Source organism: Heteronotia binoei, chromosome 5, assembly GCF_032191835.1.
Source record: "Heteronotia binoei isolate CCM8104 ecotype False Entrance Well chromosome 5, APGP_CSIRO_Hbin_v1, whole genome shotgun sequence".
Classification (NCBI taxonomy): Eukaryota; Metazoa; Chordata; class Lepidosauria; order Squamata; family Gekkonidae; genus Heteronotia; species Heteronotia binoei.
The window spans coordinates 166617143-166644705 of NC_083227.1; the positions used below are offsets into that span (position 1 = coordinate 166617143).

General features: G+C 43.1%; 1 protein-coding gene across 1 annotated transcript; it reads left to right on the plus strand.

Moving 5' to 3' along the window:
* The first annotated feature begins 1903 nt into the window (after positions 1-1903).
* Positions 1904-12324, plus strand: C1QTNF2 (C1q and TNF related 2). The gene is made up of 3 exons (XM_060238345.1): positions 1904-2132; positions 7767-8018; positions 11708-12324. The coding sequence occupies exons 2-3, from the start codon at positions 7775-7777 to the stop codon at positions 12319-12321; spliced, it is 858 nt and encodes a 285-aa protein (XP_060094328.1). The 5' UTR covers positions 1904-2132; positions 7767-7774; the 3' UTR covers positions 12322-12324.
* Positions 12325-27563: the final 15239 nt, after the last annotated feature.

Consider the following 27563-nt stretch of genomic DNA (forward strand, 5'->3'; position numbering starts at 1 on the left):
GGTCAAAGCTTAGATCAATTTACCTGTCTCAGGCACCACTCCCTCCTCCAGGAATATATTGTCATCAGTGTGAATGTATTTGGCCTAAGGGGGCCAGAGTCTGACAAAGGATTGTTAATGATCCTTAATGACAGGATATTTTCTCTATGTGGAGACACGACTATTGCGAGATGGCAGAGAAGGTGGCCCTGCGGAAGTGATCTGAAAGGCAGGAAGAGAGGTGAGTGTGAGAGGTATTTAGAGAGAAGCGGCGACTTGGTAGAGAGAAGTAGTTACTTGGATGAAACACCATGCCGTGGGATGGTAGATCCATTACACTGTAGGAGTGACTTTGACCCCAGCTATGCTTTTACCTGTATGTTTATAAATAAAGCAACACCATAAGTCTCCAGTGCTTGCTTGGTCTCCCAAATAAAACCGACCCCAGCAACATTGCTTTTGGAACCGATCACCACATAACATCTTTACATGTTCTCTAATCTTCCCACTATGCTTTTACCTGTATGTTTATAAATAAAGCAACACCATAAGTCTCCAGTGCTTGCTTGGTCTCCCAAATAAAACCGACCCCAGCAACATTGCTTTTGGAACCGATCACCACATAACATCTTTACATGTTCTCTAATCTTCCCACTATAAAAATGCAGGGTGGAGTCAAAGTCAATGCAGCAGGATACAAATTGTATAACTTCCCAGATATCAAGGTACCTGTCTAGTCTGGGAATGGATTCCTGACTTTTACAAAAGCATGTGTAGACAGAAATGCTGCTTAGGTGCATATCCAGCAATGAAATTGCCTGCATTGTCAAGCATGGAAGTTTCAGATAACCAAGTACTTGTTTAATACAAAGTCTCAGTTTATTGATAATCCATTGTTGCTTCAAGGTGGAACACCTTGAAAGTGATACAAAGTACTGTATGGTGTGAAGCTTTAAGGGTTACATCAAAGCGCATAGAATAGATAGTTAACAGACGTAACAAGGACGTGTGAATTGCTACAAATATGCACCTTGCTATCTCTGTGGTTACAACTTCCTTCGGTCTCATGCATTCCTGTTACAGTTGATAGTTACTGCATGGAAACCTTTCCAGGAGGCGCCTATTATCGAAGCATTACATTCCTACATCTGCTATTCAAAGGTGAGAAAGGGAAAAGGGAGGTGATAATAAAGGGGGACTACTTAACTTTGATATGCAATTATGCAGAAAAGAATTCTAAGGAACAGACCCAAACTCTCAACTTAATACTGAGTATAAACCATATGCTTGACATGCATTGCATTTGCTACCTGAGTTATGCTGACTGGTTCTGTACCTGGCAGAGTGGTAGGTAAGGGGGGGGGTGGGATCAAGGCTATGCCTTATGGCTTCCTGGCAAGTCTTGTGCCATGGAGAGAGCAGACTCTGGTTGACTTGCATCTGGATATAGTTTCCATCTTGCCTCATTTGCATTCAGCATCACTTTACAGTGATGGAGCATATGTACCAAGGTATAGCTGGGACGTTGTATCTAAAAATTAAGGGAAGTATAGAACAGTTTAACTAGAAAATATTTTCCCTTTCCTTGGGATTAGAACTGTAAGCAAACTCTACACCACACCCTGTAAGCAAACTCTACACCACATCTGTCAGGGTTGCCCGGGGGCCAAATTCAACCCTCAGGACACTAGTCAGCCATAAAGCTAACAGCAGGCCAGCACGCTCTGTGGCAGATGCTAAATAATGCCTAATCCCTTTTTTAAGCCTTTGAGCTCAACCGAGGGGAGAGCATTTTTCAAGTATCGAGCTTTTCAAGCATTCAGCCACATGTGCGTGAAGTTTTCTTCCCTATCTCACGTGACATGAAGGCAGAAGCTCAAACACATTACACAATAATCAAAATATGCCTCTGGCATAGCTGAGCCAAAATCTGAAGCTGCTGCAAGAAACAGAGAAGTCAAATGAAAGGACCCACTTTCACAAACTATTGAGACCTTCCAGAATGCACCGTTTCAAGCCTGCTTAAAGGAAGAGCTTTGTAGCTAGGAATTGCTCTCTACTGGACAAGGACAATGCCCTCCAGGGAAACATATGTTTGAGATTCAGCTACTATCATACTGGCTCCCAGGATCCTATTTAGGGGATCTGTGCTTGTGAGTAGTACATTCTTTCTTTTACTCTGTCTCCAAGTAAGGTTTATAGCCATGATTCTTAGCGTATTTACTTGGAAGTTACTTCCAGTATGTTCACTGGGTCTTATTCCTAAACAAATGTGCAATCTTCAAGTACTTAAAACTTGTATAGAAACGTTCAGTGAGACCATAGCAAAGCTAACATGGGGAGGCAATGCTGAGTTCAGTTTAAGAGAGCTGCCTGTGGAAAACCCTGCAAAGGCTTTTCTCTTGCTGCTGATGCAACACAGAGGAAGCTTTAATCAGAGCAGCCCAGGGAATCACCACAGGCTGAGCGGCAATGGAAATTCTGCAGTTGTGTTTGAAGTTGTCGAACTGGATCAAGGGACAAGAGGTCAAGTTTATTCCAGAGATCGCTCTGTACTAGTCTCATGCCGAATTCCACCAGACGACGATTTCCTTCACATTCTTGAAGGCTGCAGATTGTTGTTAGCAACTTAGCTGGTTTAAAGCAAGGGGCGCGTGGCTGCATCTAGCTTATCCACTGGTTGAGCCGTTATTTTACTGGGGGCAACCATCAGTTTAGCTGGGGGGAGATTCCAGAAGTTTAGGAGCAATCTTATCTGAACAGCCCTTCATATATACACTGCTAACTTCGTGGATTTTCCCTGCATAGACAGAAGTGTGGTTCCAATAACTATTTTTAAATGGGAGTTTCACTTCCGGTTGGATCTTTGCAGGAACTTCATGTTTAATTACTTTGCCCAATAACAACCCTACAAAGAGAGGCGCCCATGACTTCCACCCTGGGGTCACGGAAAGGGATATCTTGGCATGCAAACGAATTCATGCCTTTTTCATTTAACCACTCCACTAAACAGGAACTTTCAAGTCGTTTCAGTTTGCTTACCAGAAATCCAGTTATACAGTTCCTGCTCACAAAAGAATGGGGCTGTTCATTTTTATGTTGCTTTCCTTTCCTCCCTTTCAACAAATACACTTCTTGTTTTCCCTCCAGTATCATCACTCTTGATCTGGTTGGTTTGTTTCATATGTTGTAGCTGACTCTCTTGGTCTACCAACAAGCCCTGCTGTAATTCTGGGGGTCCCCAGGTCCCACCTGGAAACTGTCATCCCTAGCACCCACCTTGAGGTTGGTAACCCTGGGTGGTGGGGGGAGAGGGTGCATGCTCAGTCCTCCAGTACAGGAAAAAGTGTGAGTGTTTGAATCAGCAGTCTGCGGATTAATCATCCATTAATTATTTTAGTGTTACAAGACCAATGAGAAGATGCCATAAGCAATAGAGCCAGTGTTGGTGTAGTGGTTAAGTGTGCAGACTCTTATCTGGGAGAACCAGGTTTGATTCCCCACTCCTCCACTTGCAGCTGCTGGCATGGCCTTGAGTCAGCCATAGGAGTTGTCGTTCGATCCAAATAGGCAGCCGTGTTGGTCGGAAGTAGTAGAACAAAATAGGAGTCAATTTCACCTTTAAGACCAACGTTGTTTTATTCAGAACATAAGCTTTTGTGTGTATGCACACTACTTCAGACAAGGAATGAGGTACAGTAAGCAGAGTACAATAAGCATAGCTGGTGGGGTTTGGAATGCCAAGTGACACAAAGTTAAAATCCAATAGCAGAATAGTAAAATTAACAAATTCAGAAAACCTTTGATCTGGGTTGCATTAGGGTGGGAAACCATAAAACCGTAACGTCAGAATGTGAGAATGCCTATTAATTATTCCATTGCTAATAAACCTGGGTCAAAAAGAAGGCATTTCTTTCCCAGAAGTTTTTCCTGTCCAACTAATTTAACTTTTAACATGTAACATAAATATATACATCATTTTAGTTTGCCATAAGGAAAAATACATTAAAATATAGTGGAAGATGGGTTTAGTATATGTAATGAGATAAACAGCCAATATCCCTTGTTTGAGTATGTCAGTACAAAAGTATTATTCTGATACACTATCCCAAAAGAAAAATACATTGGAATACTGTGGATATATCGCCATACTTGGTGAAAGTGGGTTTAGCATATGTAATGAGATAAAAAAAACAACAACAACCTCTCTGTTCAGTCCTGGGGAGGTGTTTGCTCCAAGTTTCATAATAGTTTGCAATTCAGCAGTTCCCCTCTCCATTCTGTTCTTGAAGTTCTGAGAGTGGGTTTAGCATCTGTAATGAGATAAAAAAACCAATATCCCTGTTCAGTCCTGGGGAGGTTTTTGTTCCAAGTTTCATAACGATTTGTAATTCAGCAGTTTCTCTCTCCATTCTGTTCTTGAAGTTCCCTTGCAGTAAAACAGCTACTTTGAGGTAGCTGTCCTTGAAAGGGCAGCTGCTGTAAGAGCCCTCTCAGCCCCACCCACCTCACAGGGTGTCTGTTGTGGGGGAGGGGGAGATAAAGGAGATTATAAACTGCTCTGAGTTTCTGATTCAGAGAGAAGGGTGGGGTATAACTCTGCAATTCTTCTTCAGTACCGGACAGGACTGCCTAGAGAATTGAACTAGTCAGACAAAAATATAGAGTCTGTAGTCATTTGAGAGCACAAGGATCCTCCTGGCAAATTATTCCTATGGGTTTCCCCCCCCCCCCTTCAACCTGTGGGGTCTTTGTCCAGAGGCCCTTGATGGCTTTCAGCAGCCCTTCTCCTGGATGAAGTCTCATTCTTTTGCTTAACCAGTTTAGGAAAGAAAACTCTGTTGGGGAAGAGCAGATGGTACTATAGCCAGGGGAATCATTGCATTATTATGCTGTTTGTTGTAAACGAGGAAGCTGTAAATGTGGGAAGATGCTGCAGCAGAAATAGATCTGGAGTTAATTTATTCTGCCTACAACACTTAAAAGAGGAGTTGGTCTGGAATTCATATCCTCTGACCCAGGCATCCTGGTCATGAATCTGTGAGGCCTGGCTGTAGTTACTAATCAGTGAGGGGGGGGGGGGAGATAGATACTTTGCACCCGCACAGTGGAATTTTGTTCTTATTTACAGCTTTCTGCTCTAATATTTGAAACAGATTTGGGGGCTGAGGCCCATTTGGAAGCCTTGGCTGAAGCAAAGCCTTGTGTCGTGGGCGGGGGGGGGGGGGGCAGGGGGGAATGACAGATTAGAACCCAGCTTTCCCTCATTTAGTTTTATGGCAGAAATGGATATTGAACCATCTCCAGTTTGGGAATTTGGTACCCAGGGTCCTAATTTGCACAGCAGTCATTCAATATGAACACAAAAGAGGGGACAAAAAAATAGGCTATAATCTGCAATCTCTCTTTTCCTTTTCCATGTTCTTCCCAAATGTACATTCCATGTGCATTCCCAAATGGTTGGAGCGCTTTGAATAGCAATAATTTATAACACATTTCTCCAATTAGTGTTCTGAAATCTCACTGCAAATGACACAGTGACTGCTTTTATTTTATCCCCAATCCATCCACCACACATACTTCGTTCCATGAGTTCCGTTTCCCCAGATCTGACGGCAGGCTTGGGAACTGATGGCAACTTTTTAAAAAAAATGTTATATGACTTGAATTTCCTCTCCTCCCTTCACTACAGCTCAAAGCACGTATTAAAAAATTTTGAAAGCATGCAAATATGAAATATAGTGTGTACACCATTCCAAACTCTAAGCTTTATTTCCAGATATGAACTTCCCAAGTCCTGATATTTCAAATTCCCATGGAAGAGAGTACAAAAATGAAGGGCAGAAAAGCTTGTTTTGAAGCAGCATAATGGGCAGGATTTTTTAAGCCTTATATCCCATGATGGAAATGCAATGAGAGGAAAAGCTGCACTAGTTGATTTCTGCCTAGTAGGCCAGTATTAAAGGCATGGATTGGAATGCCTCTCGCCCTAAAAGAAGCAAGTCTACTATATGTGCCTGTGACAGAACGGCCCTGGTTTGCCTACCAGACCCCGTTCCCCTTTTTGGAGGGAGCTATTTCTCTTCCGGCCACTTGGGCTCGCTGCCACCACCTGCTCCGTCTAGGGGTTCGGATTGAGAGGAACAGGACTCCCAATCCCCCTCTCCAGCTCTGAGGCCAGGCCTCAAGGTCCTCTGCCACCCCGTACTTGGGTATCACAGAGACCACAGCACTTCTTCGGGGAACCCATGGAGGATTGGCACCTTATCCAACTGCATGCCTTCCCCCTTCCCCGGGGCCCCCTTCATAAAGCAGCATGGTCTAAGCGGTTGGGGATCTATGTGGTACAGAGTTTGACTGCCAGCATTCAAAACAGTAAAAATATTTAATTAGAAGAGAAAAAGAAAAGAAAAAAAAAGCAGTTGCATGTAAAAGTTTAGCACAGCACCCGAACAGCAACCAGAAGGGCAAATAAAAGGTGGATTTAAATGCATCCTCCCATCACTGGTCTAAACTTGCCCGGCCTTGTGGATGACTTCCTCGGTCTGACTGCCTGGAGTCCACTCTTCCTCTCCCTCTTGAGAAGGCCTCTCCCACAGTCAGGAGCCCACAGACTGACAACCTCTTTCCTTGAGGGCCAGCCGAGAACTGACCTTTTCCTGCCTCACTCGAATAAAAAAAAAAGAACTTCCTGCCCCTCTAGGAGGCTTTCCCCCTAGAGTTGATGGTTTAACTCCAGAAGGGAGGAGGGAGTGAAGGGAAGGCTAGGCCACAAAGCCTGCCTAGCAGTTTCATGTTCCCTCCCAACCAAGCACCACCATTAACTAAGATGGCATTTCTCCACAGTGCCTATTACATATACTGAGTGCCTTGGTGTTCCAACTGAAACCTGATTCTGTACCTCATTCCATCAGTTCGCCTGGAGAAAATGGCTGGTTTGGAAGTGGACTGTGACATTCCCCTCCCAAAACCCCACCGTTCTCAGGTTCCACTCCCTGGAGCTTGCAACCCTACTCTCTAATATGGCTCCCTGGAGGCCTGAAGGTGGGCAGAGGTTACCCCAGGGCACTCCCAGCAGAGAGTAACCCACCTGCCTGAAAGCTTTATGGAAACATGAATTCAAGCACTATTCAGAGTCCAAAGCTGTCCCATACCCTTTGCCCATAAGAAAAGGCTCAGATGTGCAGGACAATAAGGGAGCCTCTCAATTTGGCCACACCTCCTCCACTGCCCAACATAACTCAGTTAAGCCTCTACTCAAGATGGGTAGCCATGTTAGTCTGCAGCAGTAGAAAAGAGCAAGAGTCCTGTAGCACCTTGAAGTCTAACAAAATTTCTGGCAACATATGAGCTTTCAGGAGTCACTGACCTTCACTGACCCTCCACAAACATCCATCTACTAAAATAATCATTGGAAGTCCTCTACTCTCCAAACTGAGACATGTGGTAAGCAGGAGCGTCTACACATTAGCATGCCTTTCCCAGAGAAGTCTACCTGGCTTCCTTTCTCCTTTCTTTCCCATGGCAGATAAAACAGTTTACTCATACCTTGCCACAAATGTTGTTGGTCTTTAAGGTGTTACTGGACTCTGACTGTTTTCTAAAGCCTCTACTCAGTCCTTTGTTAAAACTAGCCCAAGCTGGGGAAAGGGGAGTCATGTGCTACCCTGAGAACCTTGGAGAAAATTAGTTTAGATAGAGAAGTCAGTTCTATTATTTTCACGTTCTGTGAACTGAAAAGTCGCATATCTGCTTGCTGTTATAACAGCCTCTTTTTTTCTTTACAGGCTCCATCATGATCTTCCTGGTTCTGTTTGTCTGGACAGTGCCTTGCATTGCTAATCATCTTCTCAGTAGCTTTGTGAAAGCAGAAAGCCAGAAGAGCTCCCGGCAGCTTGTCTGCAGCTTGCCAGGACCACAAGGTCCTCCAGGCCCTCCAGGCTCTCCAGGTTCTCCTGGGACTATGGGAAGGATGGGCTTCCCAGGCAGAGATGGACAGGATGGAAAGGATGGGGAGAAAGGAGAGGTTGGAGAAGCAGGTAAGCAACTGCTCCCTTTTAATCTCTTTCTGTCACAACAAAAATTTACAAACTGCCGGGAAATCCACACCAGGCAAATGAAGAAATGAAATAGGGGACCGAGAGAGAGAAGCACCTAAACCACCAAATTATGATGAACCCACCTCCACCATCCATCTACTAAAATAATCATTGGAAGTCCTGTTCCAAGTACCTTTACTATCCAAACTGACAGGTGGTAAGCAATTGCTTTTACATATTAGCATACCTTTCCCAGAGAAGTCTACCTGGCTTCCTTTCTCCCCCATGGCAAATAAACAAAACTGTTTTAGGTATTTCTTTGGATAAGGAGGAAAAATGGCTCCAGAAGGTTATTTGCGTCATTGTAATTTTAATTGCTTATTTTTAGTTGTGGCTTTTATTGGGAATTTATTGGGTTGGATTCCTCAGATCCATTTTGTAGCAGTGGCACTTTCCTCCAAATCAGTATTCCTCCTAATCCTAGTGTAAACATTCTTTGTCTTCTTAAAGGGTGTGTACAGAATGTCAATGTATTCTGATTTTCTAGCAGGATGAGCTAGGGTTAACAACCTCGAGGCAAGGCCTGGAGTTCTCCCAGAATTACAAATATTCTCCAGACTATAAGAGATCAGTTCCCCTGGAGAAAATAGCTGCTTCAGGATGTGGAATCACATACTGTTTGAGCTCCCTTCCCTCCTCAAACTCTGCTGTCCCTGTGTACCACCCCCAAGTCTCCAGGAATTTCCCAAACTGGAGCTGGCAATCTAGGATGAGCACAGGAAGCAAAACCACTGCTGACAATAATTCAAAAACACAACAGAAAGCTCCTGTTCTTTTGGGTACTTCCTGTACCAGAGATATCATCACTAAAAATGTCCAGTCATCAATATTAGGAAAACCTTAAATATTATTAATTTCGGGAAAGAATCTAAAACAGAGTCTGTAATCTTAGCAGTAGATGCTGAAAAGGCCTTCGACAGGGTAGAGATCTCTTACCAAACTGTTTTAAAACACATGGGATTTGGCCCTTTATTTCTAAATTCTATATCTGCAATATATGCACAACCAATGGCACGTATTAGGATTAACGGTATGGCCTCAGAACAGCTAACACTATATAGAGGGACCAAACAGGGATGCCCATTATCTCCTGCTTTATTTGCAATATCTATAGAGCCATTGGCATATGCAGTTAGGAATAATGATTTTCAGGGCTTTTTTTGAGCAGGAACGCACAGGAACACAGTTCCGACTGGCTTGCTGTCAGGGGTGTGTGGCCTAATATGCAAATTAGTTCTTGCTGGGCTTTTTCTACAAAAAAAAGCCCTGATGATTCTATAACAGGTATAAACATAAATAGGGTGAATTACAAACGAAGTATTTTTGCTGACAATGCTACTTTTTACCTATCAAACTCATATCAATCTCTAACATATTTAATGGAAGAAATCAATACATTAAGTAATATTTCAGGTTTTAGTATTAATTATACCAAATCAAAAATATACCCAATATACCTGCCTATGGAAGAATCCACTAAAATGGCACTTAATTTTTCATTTAAATGGGTCACCAAAATGCCACACCACATAGGCATTCTGATTCCTTTAGACTTAAAAGAACTATGTTTAACTAACTGTAAACCTATTGATGATTCAGTAAAACAAAAATTCAATCAGTAGGTCAAATTGAACTTCTCCTTTTTAGAGAAGATTGATCTTTTACAAACTTTTATACTTCCAAAATACCTGTATCTGTCTCAGAACTTACCTGTACCTGTTCCTACAGCAGATTTACACCTAAGACAGTCTTTTTTCCCTAAATTTCTATGGTCTTCCAAACCACCTAGAATTGGAATCTCCTTATTAACCAGACCATCACAATTGGGAGGTCTGGGAGTACCCAATCTGGAAAGCTACTATAAGACAGCTAATTTAAAATTTATAATTCTATATGTTAAACCTTATATCGAAGCCTCATGGGTAAATATAGACGCCTCTGCACTAGGTGGAGATTTGCTACATTAAACTATTTGGAACCAAGCGAAGGATGGGCATTTTATCACAGTTAGGAACCCCCTTTTAACACACACCTTACAGATTTGGGACAAGCATAGAATGCTGTTGACTCCGGGGACTTCTCCACTCGTCAGTTTTCTAGGACAGTGTTGGTGGTTCACCTCTGGAAGAAAATTAAAAGATTTTAGCACTTGGAGAGAAGCTAAAATATATAAATTTGGAGATGTTATTAATCAAGGAGCTTTGCTAAGTAAATCCCAACTAGAAACAAAATACAATCTCTAAATCCCTCCAAATATTGGGGAGGGACGGTAGCTCAGTGGTAGAGCATCTGCCTGGGAAGCAGAAGGTCCCAGGTTCAATCCCTGGCATCTCCAAAAAGGGTCCAGGCAATTAGGTGTGAAAAACCTCGGCTTGAGACCCTGGAGAGCCGCTGCCAGTCTGAGAAGACAATACTGACTTTGATGGACCAAGGGTCTGATTCAGTATAAGGCAGCTTCATATGTTCACTATGGTTCCAGTATTATCAACTTTATTATATCATTCAGAAAAACAAACAAGCTGAGCTAATGAATAAAACTTTAACTTCATTTGAATCTAAGCCCCAGAAACAAACTATAAGAATGAAAGGGTTAATTACATTAATATACTTCATGGTAAATCAAAATACCTGGCCAAAAGCAACTAGCCAACAAAATGCATGGCAAACAGACAGTGGGATAACAATAGAAGAAGACTGGAAAATAATTTGGTCCTCACCTCTCTATAGAATTTATGCACTGAATATTAAATTTCAAAATTTCAAACTTTATGTGAGATGGTACCTTACCCCACAATACAATAGAATCTATTTTGTTAAATTATTGGCCTAAGCAACTGATGACCCCACCCCCCAAAAAAGAATTGGCATCATTGTTGCTGATTGCAGCAAAAACCCCACTGGCACAACATTGAAAGAAAGCATCTATACCCACAATGCAGCAATGATGGGAGAAAACATGGAATGTAATAGCTATGGATAAATTAGCAACACAAATTCATGTAGCAGAAGTAGCTACAAGAGAAAATAAGTATGTAGAAAAATGGTACCCATTTTTTGGCTATGCAAGTAATAATGAGAAAGCAGAAAATACGTTGCCTAAAAAGTATATCACCTTCTCATTCTACTAGATATTAAAGCTAAGTCTTGCAAAGAGAATCTGTTAACCTTAAACTGTAAATTAGAAAGTAATACATTGCTTATTATGTTGTGTTCTTATCTTATGTTATTCTTATTGATATAGAAAATATTGATAATTCCACTTTTGTAACTTGATAATATAAAAATAAAAACTATATGTTGGGGGGGGGGGGGCGGGGAGGGAAATGTCCAGTGATGTTCCATCATAGCGATATCCAGAAACACCCTAAAGGGATAATGATGATTACCAGGGCTTTTTTGTAGCAGGAACTCCTTTGCATATTAGGCCACACCCCCTGATGTAGCCAATCCTCCAAGAGTTTACAGGGCTTTTAGTACAAGGCCTACTGTAAGCTCCAGGAGGATTGGCTACATCGCGAATGTGTGGCCTAATATGCAAAGCAGTTCCTGCTACAAAAAAAGTCCTGATGATTACACATTGCATTCAAATCACTGGTATGAAGATTCACTGAATCTGATTTGCCTCTTAGGTCCAGAAGGTAAAGCAGGAAACTCAGGCAAACTGGGACCAAAAGGAAAAGCTGGAGCCATTGGCAAAGCTGGTCTCCGTGGTCCAAAGGGTCTGAAAGGAAGCCCTGGGAAAAATGGAGCACCAGGAAAGAAAGGTCCCAAAGGAGCGCGGGGTGACACTGGGATGCCAGGACCCTGCAGCTGTGGAGCCAGTAAAGCCAAGTCAGCCTTCTCCGTTGCAGTGACCAAAAGCTACCCAAGGGAGAGACTGCCCATCAAGTTTGACAAGATCCTGATGAATGAAGGTGGACATTACAATGCTTCTAGTGGGAAATTTGTGTGCAGTATCCCTGGCATCTACTACTTTACCTATGATATCACTTTGGCCAATAAGCATTTGGCTATTGGGCTGGTGCACAATGGACAGTACCGGATAAAAACATTTGATGCCAACACTGGTAACCACGATGTAGCTTCTGGGGCAACTATTCTTTCTCTAAAACAAGATGATGAGGTCTGGCTGCAGATCTTCTACTCTGAACAGAATGGACTTTTTTATGATCCTTACTGGACAGACAGCCTTTTTACTGGCTTCTTGATATACGCCGACCAGGATTATGTCAATGAAATATAAAGAAAGACTAGGGTTGCCAAATCCAATTCAAGACTTTGGGGGTGGAGCCAGGAGATACTGGGGGTGGAGCCAGGAGCAAGGTTGTGACAAGCATAATTGAACTCCAAAGGGAGTTCTGGCCATCACATTTAAAGGGACCGCACACCTTTTAAAAGCCTTCCCTCCACTGGAAACAATGAAGAATAGGGGCACCTTCTTTTGTGGCTCATAGAATTGGACCCCCTGGTCCAATCTTTTTGAAACTTGGAGGGTCTTTTGAGGAGAGGCATTGGATGCTATGCTGAAAGGTTGGTGCCTCTATCTCAAAAAACAACCCTCCCAGAATTCCAGATACCCATGGATCAATTCTCCATTATACCCTATGGGAATTGGTCTCCCCACCACCACCACCACCACTTTCTGATGTCCCTGAAGCGGGGGGAGGGCCTCCAAAGCAGGGGATCCCTTGCCCCCCCCCCCCCCGCCTGGGGATGGCAACCCTAAGAGAGACTCCATTTCCAATAAATCCTAATGGGAAACTGAGCATGAAAAGGTTATAGCTAAAATGTACATACAAATATGATATAGCCCTTTCTGTAGTGACAGGCTTAATATGGATTGTGGCCCAAAGTCACTCCTGCAATATTTATAGCCAGATAAATAGCCTCTCAGTGCAGCTGTAATAAAAATCCCAGGTTTATTAATCATATTTAGTTTGTGAACCCAAGATTTGATGTACAGAAGACTCAAATGCTGGTTTCCATCAACCATTCGAAAGACGGCTTCATTATCCTTGCTTCTTTCCCTCTCCTCCCCTGCGGAACCATGGCTGGCATCCCAGCCTGCATTGGGAACAAGCCAGGCATGAGCCAGAATTTCCACATTTTTATATCTCACAAAACCATACTTAAGACTACTTGTGGTTAGTAAATCAACTTTGACCATGGTTTCAGATCCCATCCCGGTTTGATAACTATAGTTAGTGGAGTGGTCTGTGATCAAATGGCCGCACTAACCATACTGACATTTAGCCATTCATCCCTAGGTCACTTTCCCCTCTTGCCCCAGCCAACTGAGCCCCCACCCATATAAGAACATAAGAGAAGCCATGTTGGATCAGGCCAATGGCCCATCCAGTCCAACACTCTGTGTCACACAGTGGCCAATATATATATATATATACACACACACACACACATACATACTGTGGCTAATAGCCACTGATGGACCTCTGCTCCATATTTTTATCCAATCCCCTCTTGAAGCTGTCTATGCTTGTACCCACCACCACCTCCCATGGCAGTGAATTCCACATGTTAATCACCCTTTGGGTGAAGAAGTACTTCCTTTTATCCATTTTAACCTGACTGCTCAGCAATTTCAACATGTATTTGTAGCTGGGATTCTTGGCCCCAATGTGCATTACTTCGCACTTGGCCACAATGAACCTCATCTGCCACGTTGACGCCCACTCACCCAGCCTCAACAGATCCCTTTGGAGTTCCTCACAATCCTCTCTGGTTCTCACCACCCTGAACAATTTAGTGTCATCTGCAAACTTGGCCACTTCACTGCTTACTCCCAACTCCAAATCATTAATGAACAAGTTAAAGAGCATGGGACCCAGTACTGAGCCCTGCGGCACCCCACTGCTTACCGTCCTCCACTGCGAAGACTCCCCATTTATACTCACTCTCTATTTCCTATTAATTAGCCAGTTTTTGATCCACAAGAGGACCTGTCCTTTTACTCTATGACTCTTGAACTTACTAAGGAGCCTTTAATGAGGAACTTTATCAAAAGCTTTCTGGAAGTCAAGGTAAACAACATCTATTGGGTCCCCTTTGTCCACATGTTTGTTCACCCCCTCAGAACTGTAACAGGTTAGTGATGCAAGATCTTCCCTTACAGAACCCATGCTTAGTCTTCCTCAATAACTTGTATTCATCAATGTGCCTACTCATTCTGTCCTTGATAATGATTTCTACCAACTTTCCCAGTATTGAAGTCAGATTGACTGGCCTGTAATTTCCCGGATCTCCTCTGGAACCCTTTTTAAAGATGGGGGTGACATTTGCTACCTTCCAGTCCTCAGGAACGGAGGCAGATTTCAATGAAAGATTACATATTTTTGTCAGAAGATCCACAAGTTCAACTTTGAGTTCTTTCAGAACTCTCGGATGTATGCCATCCGGACCTGGTGACTTATTAGTTTTTAATTCATCAATCACTTGTAGGAGCGCCTCTCTTGTCACCTCAATCTGACTCAGGTCTTTCAACACCCCTTCCAAAATTAGTGGTTCCGGAGCGGGCAAACACTTCTCATCTTCCACAGTGAAGATGGAGGCAAAAAAATGCATTCAGCTTCTCAGCCATTTCCCTATCCTCCTTCAATAATCCTTTTACCCCTTGGTCATCCAAGGGCCCCACTGCCTCCCTGGCTGGTTTCCTGCTTCTAATATATTGGAAGAAATGTTTATTGTTGGTCTTTATGCTTTTCGCAATATGCTCCTCCTTTTTGCCTGCCTATAGTTCCTCGGGGTCAGTGAGCCCTTAGAAACAGCTTAGGAGCCAAAATGGGGGGTTGCTATGGGAGAAAGGAATCAGCGAATGTTGCCATAACACCATCAGCAAATGGAAATGGTGTTCTCTCAGAAGATACATGATAGTGAATTAAACCATAGTTTTACATGACATCTGAATTGAGTGTAAGTTTACATGTTTCTTCATCTCACAGTGTTAATCACCTGAAAGAATAACTCTTGTCAATGAACTTTGAATATGAAATCATCTACAGTGAGGATAGGAGAAAGAAAGAGAGAAGTTTATCAATCGACAGTTCCATTTTCCCAAGGGAAATGTTTGCATGGGTTCCATGTGATTGAAAATGGTGAGAAGTATTCCCTGTGGTCTGTATCTTGCCAAGGCTTGCCAACCTCCATGTTAAATGCTGGGTTCGATGCATAGATGTTCAGACAGGAACATGCTTTATTGATAACTCTGGAACAAGACGAAATGGCGGAGCCGCAACCCCCCTTTACATGCATGCAAAAGGAACACACACCCAGACCCCCATATCAAATCACAACAGTTGAGCTTCATGCCAAACCCACTGATTGGTCCCCAAAGAGTCCAGGTCTCTATTGCTTCGCAAGTTTCAGCGTCCTGCTCTGCTGGGCGTGTGTGAATGCTCTGCCAAACATAAAGTCCAGTACGCAACACTCCAGGTGGTGGTTTGAGATCTCCAGCTATCACAACTGATCTCCAGGCAATGGTGATCAGTTCACCCAGAGAAAATGGCCACTCTGGTAGACTCTATGGCATTATAGCCCATTGAAGTCTCGCCTCTCCTCAGCCCAACCTTCCTCTGGCCCCACCCCAAAAATCTCCAGATATTTTCAAGTCAGAGCTGGCAACCCTAATCCTGCCATATAACTAGGGTTGCCAGGTCTGTATTGGAAAATACCTGGAGACTTTGGGGGTGGATTTCGGAGAGGGCGGGGTTTGAGGAGTAGAGGGGCCTCAGCATGGTACAATGCTATAGAGTCCACCCTTCAAAGCAGCCATTTTCTCCAGCAGAGCTGATCTCTGCCAGCTGGAGTTCCTTATCCTCTTGGAGAGGAGTGACAAGTGACGTGCCTCAAGGATCTGTCCTGGGACCTGTTTTGTTCAACATCTTTATAAATGATTTGGCTGAAGGAATAGAAGGAATGCTTATTAAATTTGCAGGTGATACTACATTGGGAGGGGTTGCAAATACAGTAGAAGACAAAAACAGGATACAGATTGACTTTGACAGGCTGGAAAACTGGGCTAAAATCAATAAAATAAATTTTAACAGGAATAAATGTAAAGTTCTACATTTAGGTAGGAAAAATCCAATGCATGGTTATAGGATGGGGGAGACCTGTCTTAGCAGTAGTATGTGCGAAAAGGATCTAAGCGTCTTAGTGGATCATATGTTGAACATGAGTCAATAGTGTGATGCAGTGGCTAAAAAGGCAAATTCTATTTTAGGCTGTATCAACAGAAGTATAGTGTCCAGATCACTTGAAGTGATGGTGTCGCTTTACTCTGCTCTGGTAAGACCTCACCTGGAGTATTGTGTTCAGTTTTTGGCACCACATTTTAAGAAGGATACAGACAAGCTGGAACGGGTCCAGAGGAGGGCAACGAAGATGGTGAGGGGTTTGGAGACCAAGTCCTATGAAGAAAGGTTGGAGGAGCTGGAGATGGTGATATGATCACCATCCTCAAGAACTTGAACGGTGTCAAATTGTTTTCTGTGGCCTCGGAAGGTAGGACCAAAACCAGTGGGTTGAAATTAAACCAAAGAGTTTCTGACTCAACATTAGGAAGAACTTCCTGACCATTAGAGCGATTCCTCAGTGGAACAGGCTTCCTCGGGAGGTGGTGGGCTCTCCTTACTTGGAGGTTTTTAAACAGAGGCTAGATGGCCATCTGACAGCAATGAAGATCTTGTGAATTTTGGGGGAGGTATTTGTGAGTTTTCTGCATTGTGTGGGGGGTTGGACTAGATGACCCTTGAGGTCCTTTCCAACTCCAGGATTCTATGCTACAACAGACTGCCCCTCTAGTTTAAAAGAGTCTATATTCCAGATAAAGGCTTCAGACTTTGCCTAGCAGGATACAGAACAGTTATCTTCATTTGTCTTTTTGTGCTGAACTCTGTGCTATTTCATTTTTATGATGTTAGTAACATGCTGAAAATATGCAAGCAACGGAAAAGGTCTCTGACCAGAGATTTCACCATTTATATTTAACAAGCTTGGAGGTCTTTAGGGACTTTCAGAGGTGGGGAAATGGAAAACTGGGAGATTTCCCTCTTCTGGCAGTGCAACACAGATCAGCTCAGGGACCACACCTGCACACCTACCTTTAAATCCGGACAGTCTAGTACTGAAGCACAGTTGATCTCAGATTACTGTAATCAGGATGGGAGATGAATGGTGATTCTTGGAGAACTCAGTGCCCCACCTGAAGGTTGACAACCCTCATGATGAGCCCACCCCCCCCCCCAGCTCCACTCCCAAATGGCCAGGAAATTCCCAACCTGGAGTTAGTAACTGTCTGGGTCTGATAAGCCCAGATCCAGACTTACAACCTGCTCGGGAGGTGAATCCACCCGCTGGAGCAAACTCCTGGGTATTAGGCAGCCCAGAGCCATCTCTAGGCACGACCAGAAGTGTAGTGTATCGAGATAACGATACACGCAATAACGCAATAACATAAAACCAGCCAGTGCGACCCTGCGCGGAGCGACCGGGCTGTCCCCGGGCTGCTCAGCGCAGGGCACGAACTCCCAGCCAATCACCAGCTGTGGCGGGAAGTTCAACAGGCCAGGACTGGACTGGCCTGTCTGGAGGGAGGTTCCCGGAGTTGTACATAAGCGGGACCCGGCCCGTGTGTTCCCTCTCTTGTAACGTGCCTCCATTAAAGCATGTTGCCCTACCAACGTCTCCTGTCTCAGTACGTTACAAGAAGTGAGGGGGGGATAGAGCAGACTGGAGATGCACCAGCGCTCAGGTATCCTCATCGTTGAGCGATGTCAAACAAGGGTCAGGAAAGGATGGAAAGTTTACCCGGGAGCCAGTAGGAATCAGAACCACCCAGCAAGGGAGAGCGACTCCTGGGCAGAACGGGAGAGAGAAGAAGCTTCGAGAAGGGAGAGCCAGGTGTGTTGAGCGAGCTATTAGACAGCACCCAACCCCATTGGCTCAGCCAGGAGAACGGAGGAAAAGGTGGGGGAATAAAAAGGGGATTGCTGAGGGAACCTGAGGAACCTCTCTTTGGGAACGAAGGCAAGCAGGAATGGGCCAGAGAGAGGGAGACCCTGAGCCCCAAGGCCTGGGACATGGTAAAAGCCAGAACAGGCCAGAATGGGCATCAAACAACCTAGGCTGCCACAAAAAACACTGGGATGCATCACAGACACTTGAGAACAATATTCTAGAGGAAAAGTGGAACTCGCATGTCCTTATTACCCCATTCCGGGCCAAAATGCCTCCGAAACAGGCCGGAATGGGCATCAAACAACCTGGGCTGCCACAAAAAACACTGGGATGCATCAGTGGCCCTCCAGAACAACATTCCAGAAAAGAAAAGTGGAACTCACACATCTTTAAAATGCCTCTGGAACACCCCAGAACAGGCTGGAACGGGCATGAAACAACCTAGGCTGCCACAAAAAACACTGCGATGTATCACAGTCAAGAGCAATAATTTAGAAATGAAAAGGCAGAAATCACAAGTCTTTATTAACCCGTTCCAGGCCAATATGTTTCCAGAACACCCCAGAACAGGCTTTAAACAATCAATGGAAGAACATTTTGGAAACACAAATGCTAAAATATCATTCTGTTATTTTCCTGTTCCAGGCCAAAATTACTCCAGAACACCTCCAAACTGGCTGCAATGGGCATTTAATAAGAAAGTGTACCACCAAAAAACATGGGATTCATTGAAGGCACTCCAGAACAACATTTTAGAAATCCAAATGCAGAAATACTGTGCACTTATTAACCTGCGGCAAGTTAAAATGCCTCTAGAAATGTTGTGTATTCATTTCCTCTTTCCAGGCCAAAATGTCTCTGGAACAGGCCAGAAAAGTCATTAAACAAACAATAGTTCCTGCAAGTTCCCTAGGTAGAGCTAGGAGCCATGGAGAGATAGGAGATACGTTTCTACAGATATGAGGGATGTCTTGGTTTGTGGAAAAAACTGAAAAGCAGAATTAAAAATGGGGGCCATGTGCCACACAGCACAGCCAATATATAGATGCCAGCAAGGGGATTTCAAACAATTGAGAAGCAGAAATGATTTGCCATTGCTATACCATGCCACTTTCTATCCCAGGGGTGGGGAACCTCCGTCCCAAGGGCCGTATATGGCCCTCGAGGTCACTTGGTGTGGCCCTCGGAGATTGCTGGACCGAACCATGTGGCAGCCTCCCTGGGGCCTGGCTGGCCAGTGAGGTTCGTGGGGGCCAGCCGCACTGTACAGCAGCCTCACCAGGGCCAGGCAGGGATCTCTGGGCCCAGATGTACTGTGTGGCAGCCTCCCTGGGGCCTGACTGGCCAGTGAGGATTGTGGGGCCCAGCCGCACTGTACAGCAGCCTCCCCAGGGCCAGGCAGGGATCACAGGGCCCAGATGTACTATGCAGCAGCTTCCCTGGGGCCTGGCCGGCCGACCAGAATTGCTGCAGGGCCTGGAAAAGTTACTGTCACAGTTCAGTTTGCACGTGATTATCCCGGATGGTGTGGCCTAATATGCTAACGAGTGTGTGACCTAATATGCTAATATTAGGGGACGTGGTCTAATATGCTACTGAGTTCCTGCTGGGCTTTTTCTACAAAAAAGTTGGACCTATGCATTTGCCTACGGCAGCGGGCTGTGTGTGTGTGCGTGTGTGTGTGTGTGTGCGCGCGCCAGTGCCAGAATAGGCTCTCCCCACATGACTTCAAATAGAAAAACAAATATTTGCATTAATTTTGCTGGCCTGAATCGTTCTCCCTCGGCAGAGCACTGTTTTTTAAGTTGATAATTTTTTATGGCCCACGAATGATGTTATAAATATCCAAATGGCCCTTGGCAGAAAAAAGGTTCCCCGCCCCTGTTCTATCCCATCCAAACTAACCATCAATTTTTCACTTGCTCAGGCATCACACAAAATTGTTTGAAAAGTTGTGTCGCCTAGCAGCTGGAGATTCCCATGAAAAGGTAGAGATGACCTAAGAGAGTGCTGTGGAAAGGACAGTTGGTCAGATTAGAGGAGGGGAGAACAACAGAGGACTAGGTGGGAGTGGCAGGCAACAAGGTCAGGGCTAAAAATGCACCAGGCATACTTTTAACTCCAAGGCCCCTGAACTGTCCTGTCCGGTGTGGTTTGGGGCTTAAATCATGGCCTTAAATTAATGTGGGTCAAGTAGCTGCAGGCTACACAGCCTGGAACGTGCTAAGAAAGGGGCTGGCAATGGAAGGGCTCCCCAAGGGTCTTTGCAGATCCCTCACTCACACATCAATTTGCTTGCATTCCACAAGATCTGGTGCAGTATTTAGCCAACTAACAATAGAACAGAGATGTCATATTAAAAGGAATAACTGGAACGATTTATGCACTACTCCACATAGCCAGTCGCAGCTATTCAGACTAGTGGTGGTTGTCCCAGGTTTTCTAACATAACAAGTTTTCTAGGCTGGCTTGCAGACATTCCATTTTAACTGAACATGACAAAAAGTGAACCTTCTGTGGTATTTTCAACCACTGTACTATAAGAACATAAGAGAAGTCATGTTGGATCAGGCCAGTGGCCCATCCAGTATAACACTCTGTGTCACATAAGAGAAGCCATTTGAATCAGGCCAATGGCCCATCCAGTCCAACACTCTGTGTCACATAAGAACATAAGAGAAGCCATGTTGGATCAGGCCAATGGCCCATCCAGTCCAACACTCTGTGTCACATAAGAACATAAGAGAAGCCATGTTGGATCAGGCCAATGGCCCATCCAGTCCAACACTCTCTCTCTCTCTCTCTCTCTCTCTCTCTCTCTCTCTCTCTCTCTCTCTCTCTCTATATATATATATATATATACACACACACACACACACAGTGGATTCCACATGTTAATCACCCTTTGAGTGAAGAAGTACTTCCTTTTATCCGTTTTAACCTGACCGCTCAGCAATTTCATTGAATGCCCATGAGTTCTTGTATTGTGAGAAAGGGAGAAAAGTACTACTTTCTCTACTTTCTCCATCCCATGCATAACCTTGTAAAACTCTATCATGTCACCCTGCAATCGACATTTCTCCAAGCTAAAGAGCCCCAAGCATTTTAACCTTTCTTCATAGAGAAAGTGTTCCAAACCTTTAATCATTCTAGTTGCCCTTTTCTGCACTTTTTCCAATGCTATATCCTTTTTGAGGTGAGGTGACCAGAATTGTACACAGTATTCCAAATGATACCGCACCATCGATTTATACAGTGGCATTATGATACTGGCTGATTTGTTTTCAATTCCCTTCCTAATAATTCCAAGCATGGCGCTGGTCTTTTTAATTGCAGTCGCACACTGTCTTGACATTTTCAGTGAGTAAACCACTTCTGCAGGACCACCTTAATCCATCTTAATCCACACAGTGGACCAAAATAGTAAAGCAATGGGGGGATGTCCCTAGTGCACTGTGGATTAATTAATGGGAACAAAATCACTAATGTAAAGACTGGCTTTGAATGGTTGGAAAGTTAAATGAAGCACTGTTACCTGAAGACAGGAAGGGTTAATAAAAGTGTACTCTTTCTGGTTTTTGTTTTCCATAATTTTGTTCTGGAGTGCCTATAATGCATCCAACCTTTTTCAGTGATGCTATTATTTCTTGAATGCCCATCCCATTGTGTTCTGGAGGCATTATGGCCCAGAACAGAATAATAAGTGCATGACATTTCAGCATTTGGATTTCCAAAATATTCCTTTAAAGTGCCTATCATGCATCGAACTGGGGGGGGGGGGGGGGTTGTACTGTTATTTGCTGAATGACCCTTCTGCCAGAAAAATTTTTGCCTGGAACACAATATTGTTGTGTTTGGATTTCCAAAATAATATTCTGGAGTGCAGTTAACACGTCTCACTGTTTTTCACAGTACTATTATTTCTCTAATACCTTTTCCACCCTGTTCTGGAGGCATTTGGTCCTAAATGTGCTAATAGTGTGAATTCTGCTTTATCACTTCTAGAATATTGTTCTGGAGTGTCTGTGATGCATCCCAGTGTTTTTTGTGGCAGCCCAGGTTGTTTGAAGCCCATTCCAGCCTGTTCCATGATGTTCTGGAGGCATTTTGGCCCAGAACAGGGTAATAAGGACCTGTCAAACAGACGAAAAGCAAAAGCCCTCAATTGCCAATAAGTTTTTGGAAACGAGCAGAAGAATTGGACCTGGTTGATGTATGGAGAACAAGATATCCAGATTCTAAAGACTTTACCTATTATTCCCATAGTCATCAAACTTGGTCAAGAATTGACATGTGTTGGCTTTCTACAAATCTGGTCAAAGACTCAATTGAGACAGAAATTCAAACAAGAGTCATTTCAGATCATAGCCCTGTAATGATAAAGCTCAAAGGTACACGATTGAGATGATCATGGAGGCTAACACCTCAATTTTGAAAGATAAAGACTTTCTTAAGGAATCTAAGGCTGAAATGGGATCCTTCTTTAAGCAATACATAACGCAAGATGTAAAGATGCGAGTAGTTTGGGATACTGCCAAAGCCTACCTTAGGGGCCTTGCAATTAGATATAGTGTCAAGAAAAAGAAAGAAAGAATTGAAAACTTTCAAAAACTAATGTCACAAGCTGGAGAAGCTGAAAAGAATTTTAAAAAAACAACCGACAAGATATGAGTTTCAAAACAAGGTGAAAGAAATTCAACATCAATTGGACTTGTTACTCATGGAAGAGATGGCGATAAAACTGAGGTATGCCAGACAAAAAATTTTTGAACATGCCAATGAGTCTGGAAGGTGGTTGGTCTACAGGAGGCGAAAAGAAAAGGCCAAAAGAATAATTTCGGTCTTGAAAGATGAGAATAATAAAGAGAAAGCTCAAAAACAAGAGACATGTCAAATTGTGGAACAGTTTTATAAAAAAATTATATGAAGATAAGCAAGTTCACAAAACAGACTTAGAAGATTACATGAAACAAAACAACCTTAAAATATTTACAGAGGAACAGCAAAAAAATTTAAATGAATCAATAACAATAAGAGAACTTGGAAATATAATGGCATCCCAAAAGAATGGCAAGGGCCCGGGCCTGGGCCCAGATGGACTACCTGTGGAATTTTATAAAGCCTATGAGGAATCTTTATTGTTACAATTTAAGCGTCTTTTGGAAAAGATTCAAGATTAAGGCCAGATACCAGCTTCATGGAAGGAAGCTACAATATCTCTAATCCCAAAAGAAGGTGAGTCTGAAAGATATTAAAATTATCATCCAATCTCTCTTTTAATCATGGATTATAAAATTTTTGCTGCAAAATTGGCTCAACGTTTGAAGAAAGTTCTACAGTCTATAATACATCAAGATCAAGCTGAGTTTCTTCCTAGAAGATATTTGAAAGACAATGTTAGAACAGTTTGTAATATTTTGGAATACGATGAAACTCATCCAGAGAAACAATTGGCTTTAATTTGTTTGGATGCTGACAAGGCCTTCGATAATGTTTATTGGCAATTTATGTTACAGCAATTGAAAGGCATGGAATGTGGTGAAAACTTTCTGAGAGCAGTAGAAGCAATATATTCTCTCCAAAGAGCAAGGGTGACAGTGAACGGTGAATTAACAGAAGCAATCAATATTCAAAAAGGTACAAGACAAGGCTGTCCGCTGTCACCACTACTTTTCATTCTATCTTTAGAGATATTGAACAACCAGATAAGAGACGATGCAAGCATCAAGGAAGCAGTGATAAAAGGTGAACAATATAAATTGAGAGCTTTTGCAGACAACGTAGTTTTTATATTAGAACAACCAACAGGCTCAATAGACTGTCTTATAAATAAGATCACACAGTTTGGGTACTGGGCAGGACTGAAAATCAATTATCACAAAACTAAAATCCTGACAAAGAACATGACGATGGATCAAATTCAGATTCTCCAGCAAAAATCAGGGTTTTTGTATGAGAAAAGAATTAAATATCTAGGCGTACTTATCTCCAATAAGTGCAGCAATCTAAAAAGACAATTATGACAAACTACTTAAAGAAATTTAAAAAGATAAGATCGCTATTTTTGTACCAAACAATTCTAGTATTTTTAAATAGTAGGTTTTTTAAAGAATTGAACAAGATGGTTTCCAAATATGTTTGACAAGGCAAGAAACCGAGAATTAAATTAAAGACTTTGCAAGACTCCAAATTAAGAGCAGGCTTGGGCCTACCAGACTGGCAACTGTACTATAAGGCCTCTGTGCTCTTGTGGGTAAGAGACTGGGTACTATTGAACGACAAGAGACAATTGTTGTTAGAGGGACATGACCTCATTATGGGGTGGTATGCGTACCTATGGTATCAAAGACTTGAAGGACATTCTTATTTTAAGAACCATTGGTTTCAAAAATCTCTGTCAACAACAACAAGCCTTTATTGGCATAAAACAGATTTAATAGTACAAATAACAATGTAAGTAATATAAAATCCTGGAAAATAGAGTATGCAGGGGAGCTAATGTACATAAAATGAGTAAATGAGCTTCTTTCTTTGCTTTTCATGGAAGTAAATTAGTACAATTTGATGGGAGTGAGATGAATCTTCCCTATAGATCAAGGTTCCACTTTCTGTTTAGTGTGAAGTTGTGGGAGCAATTGGGAATGGCTAGCACCTTCTGAGATGAGGGCTGCTGTAAAAACAGTATTCCATGGGTTTATGTTTCTTTTTTTTTCTCCTCTCTTGCTTACTTTTTCTCTTTTCTTTTTGAAAACTCATCCTTTTTGTTTATTAAAGAGAGCTAACTGTTCAAGTAGATGCCTAAAGTCATCAACATTTGCTAATAATACATGAGTATCATAACTGTACCCATCTAACTCAAAAGCCTTTCATGGTTAATGAGAAACTTGTTTTATTTTCATTTAGCCTTGAGATTCCTTTGTAAATCAGACAGAGATGCAGCTGCTGTTGCTACATATTGAAACCTCTTGGTTAATAAGCTAGTACTGAAGACCAGAATTTGAACCTTTTTTTTCTTCCTTCTGTTGCTTTATGTAGATTAAAGATACATAGATTTGGTTTTGTATGATCACAGATATGATAGATAAGAATCTGGAATCTGCCACTAAATAGTTGGTAAAACAGGAGGATTTTACAGTAATATCAAAGATCATAAAACATTTGTGGACTTTAAAGGAAATATCTATGTATTAATTTTGAGTACTTGCAGGTATAATGAATTATATTTTTTTCTTTTGTTTTTCTTGATGTAGTAATAACTGCAATCTATTCTTTTATTTTCTGTATCCTATCCCTGATCCTTCCCCCAATTCCCTAATTCTCTCTGTTAAATTTAATAAAACTTGTTATCATAAAAAAATAAGGATGTGTGAATTCTGCTTTTTCTGTTCTAGAATATTGCTCTCGAGGGTCCATGATGCATCCCAGCATTTTTTGTGGCAGCCCAGGTTGTTTGATGCCCATTCCAGCCAGTTCCATGGTGTCCCAGAGGCATTTTGGCCCGGAATGGGGTGATAAGGACCTGTGAGTTCCACTTTCTCTGTTCTCGAATATTGTTCTTGAGGGTCTGTGATGCATCCCAGCGTTTTTTGTGGTAGCCCAGGTCCTTTGATGCCCATTCCAGTCTGTGTCGGGGTGTTCCGGAGGCATTTTGGCCCAGAACGGGGTCATAGGGACATATGAGTTCTGCCTTTTCTGTTCTAGAATATTGTTCTCAATGGTCTGTGATGCATTCAAGTGCATTTTGTGGCAGCCAAGGTTGGTTGATGCCTGCTCTGGCCTGTTCTGTGCTGTTCCAGAGGCATTTTGGCCCGGAACGGGGTAAAAAAGACATGTGAATTCTGCCTTTTCTGTTTTAGAATATTGTTCTCGAGGGTCTGTGATGCATCCCAGCATTTTTTGTGGCAGCCCAGGTTGTTTGATGCCCGTTCTGGCCTGTACCACGGTATTCCAGAGGCATTTTGGCCCGGAATGGGATAATAAGGATGTGTGAATTCCACTTTTTCTGTTTTAGAATATTGTTCTCAATGGTCTGTGATGCATCTCAGTGTTTTTTGTGGCAGCCTAGGTTGTTTGATGCCCATTATGGCCTGTTCCAGAGGCATCTGGGCCCGGAACGGGGTCATAAGAACGTTGTTTGATGCCCGTTCCGGCCTGTACCAGGGTGTTCCAGAGGCATTTTGGCCCGGAATGGGGTAATAAGGATGTGTGAGTTTCACTTTTTCTGTTCTAGAATACTGTTCTCTAGGGTCTGTGATGCATTTCAGTGTGTTTTGTGGCAGCCCAGGTTGTTTCGCGCTCATTCCGGCCTGTTCCAGGGTGTTCTGGAGGCCTTCTGGACCGGACTTGTGAGTTCTGCTTTTTCTTTTGTACAATGTTGTCCTTGAGTGTCTTTGATGCATCCCAGTGTTTTTGTGGCAGCCCAGGTTGTTTGATGCCCTTTCGGGTCAGTTCCATGGTGTTCCAGAGGCATTTTGGCCCGAAATGGGGTAGAAAGGACATGTGAGTTCCACTTTCTCTGTTCTAAAATATTGCTCTCAAGGCTCTGTGGTGCATCCCAGCATTTTTTGTGGCAGCCCAGGTTCATTAATGTCCATTCCGGCCTGTACCGGGGTGTTCTGGAGGCATTTTGGCCCAGAACACGGTAATAAGGACGTGTGCGTTCCGCTTTTTCTCTTCTAGAATATTGTTCTTCAGGGGTAATAAGGACATGTGAGTTCCGCTTTTTCTCTTCTAGAACATTGTTCTTCAGTATCTATGATGCATCCCAGCATTTTTTGTGGCAGCCCAGATTGTTTGATGCCCGTTCTGGCCAGTTCCATGTTGTTCGGAGGCATTTTGGCCTGCAACAGGGTAATAAGGACATGTGAGTTCCACTTTTTCTTTTCTAGTATATTGTTCTCGACTGTCTGCGATGTATCCCAGTGTTTTTTGTGACAGTCTACGCTGTTTTATGCCCGTTCCGGCCTGTTCCGGCTTTTACCCTGTCCTCCAAGCCCTTCCAAGAGGCTCTGAGAAAGGGGTCAAGGTGACAAGAAATCGCCCTCTCAGAGAAGTCTGATTCCCCAGCCAGCAGTCCACCTGGTTCCCCACCATGGAGATCTTCTCGACTGACGAGGGGAGCGAAGGCGGCGAAGAAGCTGACAGTAACCCTAGTCCTTTGCCATCAGGGGCATGACAGTGGAGGGTAGCAGGATCTTTTCTAAAGCTGTTTCAACCTCCCAGTCCTCCCCCCCCCAACCCCCGCCCATAGCTTTGCTTTACAGAAACCAAGGTTGGAAGTTTTGGCAATATTGTGGTTGCCTAACAGCCCTCCAAAGCCTCTGAAAGTTCTATGGGGTTTCTTTTCTTAAAGCTATTTCTGTTGGGGGGGATTGTAATTCCTAGATTTTTTTTTCTAGATTTCAGATTTTTCTGCAACTCTGGGACTTCCTTCAGATTTGTAGAGAAATCCCCCTCCCATCCTGTCCTTATTTCCATTTTGCAGCTGTATTGATTATAACCTCTATGCTG